The following is a 6,652-nucleotide window of genomic DNA, read 5'->3' on the forward strand; positions in this document are numbered from 1 at the left end:
GAGTGTCGACGAGCTACTGAACTTTAGATACAAGCCATTTAGCATCGTTTCTCTTATTTCTGCCAGTTTAGGGGTGTTTGGTGCCATTTACCAGATCGTTCCCATACACGAGACGGTACAAAGGAGGTCGGCCCTGTCTGGTGAAAGACAAAGAAAAATCATTAAACTCTTAGCCATAGCAGATTTATTTGCCTGTCTTGGTAAGAAACGTGACTTTATTTGGCTAGAAATAAATGCATATGTATGTATTCTATCTAACCGAATGATGAAATTGTTAATAAACGACAGGCGCTCCGGGTGTAAGTTGTGGTATGTAAACTGTCCGTTCGGTGACGTTCGACAGGAAAAAATTGTTTTGACCTTGAGTCAGATCAAAGCTGTGTATGACTCTGATACAAAAATCTGATGATTGTGTACTGCTTAATGATTGAATTGCTTCTTTTTTTTTTTTACTAGTTAAATGGATTTTTTTCAGTTAACGGGATGCCAGAAGACTACTGCAAAAGACTGTCACTTTTAATAGTTTGGCTCGTGCGACCGTGTCGGCCTCGAGTAGCCCGCTTGACTATTCGTGGAGTACTTGATGTTATATAGTTTTAGGGGAGTGTGGGAGCTTGCCTCACCTGGGTGCTGAAGTGTGAGTGATAGTGAACAATGAGAAGAATGTCTATGTGTGAAGTATAGACTGATATGTGTAAAAACTGATCTTTGGAGATGAATATTTTGCCAAGGATCAACAATTTTGAGAGTGGTGTGAAACCCCTCATTTGCAGCTTGAATCTTACCTGTTGTTGTATATATTGGCTGGCATTCCGTTAACTGAAAAGTACCATTAAATGCACGTATGAAGTATCGGTACGTAACTTATATGCATTTTTCATATAGATGCTTCGTATACGTGCATTTTTCATATACATTTCATATGCTAAATGCATTTCATGTATATAAACAATTCTACAAATGCAATTGTTTGATTAAAGCCAGATCGTCTGCTGAATTATTGGGCTATAATATTCACAAATTACTTAGTATCTAATTATTAACTTAGCCTTATTATAGCCTGATAATTTGGCAGATTGTCTTCATTTCATATAAATTTGATATATATGAAATGCTTAAAAGTAGCTATACTTATGATAAGTTAAAAGGCATTTTATTAAATGGTAGTATGGTTTGTCTTGGTGAAGACTGTGGCTGAAATTGAATGTGTTAATCAATTGCTATTCATTTTACTTTTAACATGTAAATTCTTATTGGTTAACTTCTAACTAATGCGCGATTCGTGTTTATGAATACGGGCATGACAGATCCGGGTTTAAATCTATTAGATTTGTAAAATTCTCTTCCATTTATATTGAGTCTCTCCTTTTCCATTTTCTACAGCTTTGTGCACTAGCAAAATCTGTAATAAGTTGCAAAAAGGTCTTTGTGTTATCACTTCAGTAGCATAGTTAGGTTTTTAAGGCCATACAGACTTCAGTATTATTATTAAATTAATTATAATTTTATTAGGTGACATTTAATTAGCTTAGTTTCTTCTATGTGTGCTATAGCTAGTCTTGCGTAGCCAAGTTTGATAGAATTCCTTCTATAATTTTCAATTGCTAAACGATGCATAAAGTAATGCTTCAGTAAATCTCTAAATTATCTAGACTTGTGTAGCACCAAAAATAGATTTACAAGTACACATCCAGTAAAGTACAAGTAAACATTGTATCTTACTAGAAACACAAAGGTTTTGAAAGGGTCAGTTAAAGGATTCCAGTAATCAAGTAGTGTAAAGTTTAAAAATAGATTTATTAAACTGAAAAAAAGTAATGTTTTCAGTTATATTTTTGATCTGTTTCCATTACTATTCGTAAATGCTTGAATTTGGGAACGTCAACCCGACAAAGGTCATTAAATATGACCGAAAATGTTAGTTCTTTTGTTTAATTAATAAACCTTTTTTGCTTCTGTACGAGGCTGTAATATTTTTAGAGATTTTTATACTATTTCATATATTAATAATTATTTTTTGTTTGAGAAATTGAAGTGATTTTTTTGCCAATTTATTCTTTCAAAATATTCTTAATTTGTTGTTGTTGTTGTAATTAGGACATAATAAGAATATTGATTTTTAAATAATCTTTGACATTAGCTATTCCATTATATTATAAAAAAACAAAATTACCTTTCTGCATGTCGTATAGAAGTCGTAAAAATCTGTGCTTCTTGATTAAGTGTCTTTTTGACTCCTTGTTGTACCTGCTCAATTTTTTAATCAACGTCGTAATGGATGGTCTCAGAACGTTTGTTTAGGGAAGTGCATGTGCGGTCGACACTTGTATCGTTGTGTGTTGCTTATGTCACCTTCAGATTCAATTGTTTTTTGTCTCTGATCTAACATGAAGATGGTCCTCTTGGTCTCATGTTTACCTCCTCTGTTTATTTCCTGTGATCAATCGCTTCTATAAGCCAAACTCATGGATCTATTCAGTTTCCTTGTTTTTGTCATAGGTGGCATAGTTAACAATCCTAACCTAACCTAACCATTCACAAAGATTTCCGAACTTCGTATCCAATCCTTAAATCTTGCTCTCTAAAATAATAGACTAATGCTTTTAATCCTCACTCATCCTGTCAATTTGTTGGCCATTGAAGAAAACTGTGCCCCAGTTCATTTATTAATTTGTTTATGGGTATTCCGAGTCTTAGCTTGGGTAATTTATACTTACTGCTGTTTTTTGACAGTGCTGTGATTGCATTTAATGTCAATCTGACACTCCTTTCCATCGCTTAAACTGTAAGTAAAAGTCATTAATTGTGAAATTACTATAAAGAAATAATTGAACATAATGATTTATACTTAAATTTTGTTTAAAATTCTGGTAAGGAGTTAATTATTTTTATATTTTAGTATTATATTAAGTAAGAAATTCCTTAATTTTATGTGAAATAAACCTGCTTATATGGAGTAGTTAAAATGTATGTAAATGTTTTACAGGAATTATAGTCAGATCTGTAATGTGGATCATCTTTTATGAAAATCGAACCGAATCTCAGAGAATGAACGATCATAGATTAGCTTGTGCGCTAATTTCTGTAAGTAACGTTCTTAGTTTTTAAATGTTCCCACTGTCATCTATTTGTTTTTAATACATAATTTGTTTTTAATTGCGATTCTTTTAGTTTTGGATAATGTACTTTTATACTTCTACTTACATGTGGACTGTTTGTTATGCTATCGACGTGTATGTTACACTTAAAGAAAATGCTTGGTAAGTAAGTTACAATTTGTTGAATATATATTTACGTGATATTAGTTATATGAAACAAAAAAGGTAAAGATACTGTTTTCTTGCTATAACTTTAGAGGGTATCAGATGTATGTTATGCCAAATATGCAGGATTGTAGAGCCAAATTATACCAAATATGGTATAAAAGTTCCTAAATGCAGTGTTTCGATAACCCATATTATACGTTGAAGGCTCTGTGAATGAGATGGAAAGTTTTGAAGAACTGGTTCGTTTGGTAACCATGACGCAAGTGAAATGTCAGTTTTAACAATGAGTGCAAGTGCCTACTGCTTTCGTAACGTCGAGTTAAGCAGGGGCAGTATTCTGGTCACCGTCTCTCGTCTCTCACAAGCCAGTCACTGATTGGCTAATCCAAATGATTAGCCAATCAGTGACTGGCTTGTGAGAGACGAGAGACCAGAGACGGTGACCAGAATACGGCCCCAGCAGTGGAATTTGTTTGGAAGGTTACTGGTCGGACAATGTTTACTTTAGGAACTCGGCAAACAAGATAGTTTAATTAATATTGTTTTGCCACTTCCAATTAAATGACTGGTTAGCTGGGACAATACTAGTTGCAGAATCTTTTACTGTAGGGTTTGGGATCACGTGTAATTTAGAGCATTACGGCCACTTCAAATGGTATTGGATATTCAGGGTTATTTCACATGCTCATTTGAAATTGTGAGTGGATTCTATTTACGTGAAAGTGGATTTAGCATTTGTCAAGATGGCAAATATTATTATATTTTTACATCATTTTTATCTTTTAGATTTATTTTTTTAATAGAAACAATTCATTGAAATTGTTTAGCTCCTTGATCAAAAACACTAGTTATATTTTTGTAAAGTTATCTGCTAACAGGCCTACCAGTGGCCAAGTGGATAACATACTGAACACTGGTTCATGGGTTTGGGTTTGAGCCTCACCAATGGACCGGACTTGTGGAGTTTTCTGGGTTTTCTTCGCTTTGTAACAGCTAAATAAGGGTCATTTTCCCTTAAAAGTTCTCCCTGGAAGCAGATCTCCCATGTCTCGTGTTTTTATAAAGAAATAAACCAAAAATTTTGTTAACAGATAGATTATTTTTCATGAAACACTATAAGTCTAATTAATTATTCAAATAAATTACAGTAGTACTCTGATTATCTGAGGTAATGTGGACCGATGCATCCTCAGATAACCAGAAATATAAGAATAAAATATAGTAAATAAAAATGTATAGACAATTCAGTTGTACATACAGACATTTAAAGCTGTTAAAACATGACAAGAGATGTTGTTCTGGTCTGCAGGAGTGTGTACAATATAAATATCTGAGACTTGGGGAGAAGCTTAACCTGGAAGTTTTGGTGGCAGGCTCATGATCATAGGGAAGAGATAACCCACATCTAGGGGACTTTTTAATCATGTTGTATATTGTTGGCAGTCTTATATTCACCACTTCCACATCATTTCTGCTTAGATGTTTGTGAAGGGTTCGAGAAGCTCTTAGTAATTCATTTATTATGTTGATTGAAATGCCAGTGTTTTGTTGCTAGTGTTGTGATATGCCACCTGATTTTGAAAATTGTATACTAGATTTCAACAAAACTCATAAAGCGTAACATTCTCCATTTCTTGGAGACGCTTGCCTTTCTGGACATGTTATTGTTTTAAACTTTCTTTAAATAGTCCTTTATAGTGTCTTGTTTCATACTATTTCCTCCCTGCATTGTCACAATGTTCCACAGTCACTTTGGCATCAGTCACTTGCTTGGTACAGATGTAGTTAAACTTACTACAGTAGTTACGTGTTAAGTATGTTTGCGGAAAATGCTTACAAATTATTAAAAGAGTTGCATATTTTCTTATACGCTCACTTCAGATATTGCGGAACCTCTGTTAAAACGCACTTATATACTTTGATTTTTTTTTTTTGTAATATTATTTACTTTATATGCGATAATTAAACTAGTTTTCGATATTTTAAACTATTTACTATTAAAATAAACCACTATAAGATATAAAATAGATTATTATTAAAAAAAAAATAACTACGACCGCTGACCTTGAAACACTTCATGAGGCCATACGACGCGGCGGCGGTCGTAGCTAAACGACGCTCTGGCCATCCAACCGCCGGCGTTCCAAGCCAAGTACGGAGACGTCCATGAGAGGCCACCACTAGCATGCAGAAAAACGTCTTACGAAGCCAGGATAATTTAACCTTGAGTGAAACTACATTATTTAATTGACGGCGGGTGGTCGGACGATGCTGTACGACCGCACGACGTACAACCGCCGGCGCGACAGATGGCAGTTAATGTGTTAAGTAGGACTCGGGTAATTAGGGTTACACTATATTTATTTCTAATTATGTAAATAGTTTTTAAAATAAGTTTACTGTTATTCTTAATTAACAAAACCTAAATTTTTTTTCAGGAAATTTAAATACTATCATCTCATTTCTTGGGGAATCTCTCTATTTTACGTAGCATGTGAATTTCTCATTTTATATGTGCCAGATTTTAAGTGAGTAAATGATTTTTGAATGAAAATTTATAATGAAATTGACCTTGTGAAAGCTTTTTATTATGATATTAATTAAATATATTACATTCCATTTAGGTGCCATTCGAAGATGCCGCTAGTTTTGGCTCATTACATTTTAACATTTATTGCCATTCTCATTCCGATGTTGCTGAATCCTATTTTATATGCATTAGCATCGAGTCAAGGTAGTTTTTTTTACTTTTGTCTTATTTTGGTAAATTTCTAATTATTTTTTCTTTCTAATTCACATATAATTAATACACTTGTAATGTACAGTAGACCCCCCTATAACGTTTAGATACGTTCCATGTTAATCAAATTTTACGTTGTAGGAATCATTAAATACATGAGCCAATCGCAGCCCGACGCGTGTGAAGTTTATGGACTAAGGCTGTTTGAAAGGTTTTCTTCTATAAAATTAACAGATTCTAGACTAATTCGATTCAACATTTCCAAAACACGTATAATTTTTTGGGAATAATCTGTAATACCGAGTGTGCACCGTTCGACTACGCCGTTGCTCAAGCTTGTTTTCATCGCGGAACAGCGCATGAAACGGCGGCCGCGATTTCTGATAACGAATTTTTCGCAGAAAAATAACTTGACCTTTGGAGACATCATTAATATAAATAATTTTTATGGCCATTGAATAACATGTTTCTTTCACAAGAAATGTATAAAATTAGTGCTGTATTAGACTTACGATACCTAATTTACATACTGTACAGACGATAATAAACTCAACTTACTAGCCTAAAATCTCCGTAGCGTGGCGCCAAGCGGCAGAAATTATATATATAATTATAATAAAGTTACAATAAATTAAGTTAATATATA

At 33.6% G+C, this 6,652-nt stretch overlaps 1 protein-coding gene across 1 annotated transcript; it reads left to right on the top strand.

The window, feature by feature from the left end:
- Nucleotides 1–4: 4 nt before the first annotated feature.
- Nucleotides 5–6,030, top strand: LOC111616951 (G-protein coupled receptor 143-like; the record flags this gene model as incomplete). The annotated part of the gene is made up of 5 exons (XM_023358303.1): nucleotides 5–200; nucleotides 2,987–3,084; nucleotides 3,172–3,260; nucleotides 5,705–5,794; nucleotides 5,891–6,030. Coding segments are annotated over 5 exons (613 nt in total), but the record flags the coding sequence as incomplete, so codon positions are not given.
- Between the last annotated feature and the right edge of the window lie 622 nt (nucleotides 6,031–6,652).

This window comes from Centruroides sculpturatus, unplaced genomic scaffold, assembly GCF_000671375.1.
Source record: "Centruroides sculpturatus isolate CEXI.00-Female unplaced genomic scaffold, Cexi_2.0 scaffold4091, whole genome shotgun sequence".
NCBI classification, from domain to species: Eukaryota; Metazoa; Arthropoda; class Arachnida; order Scorpiones; family Buthidae; genus Centruroides; species Centruroides sculpturatus.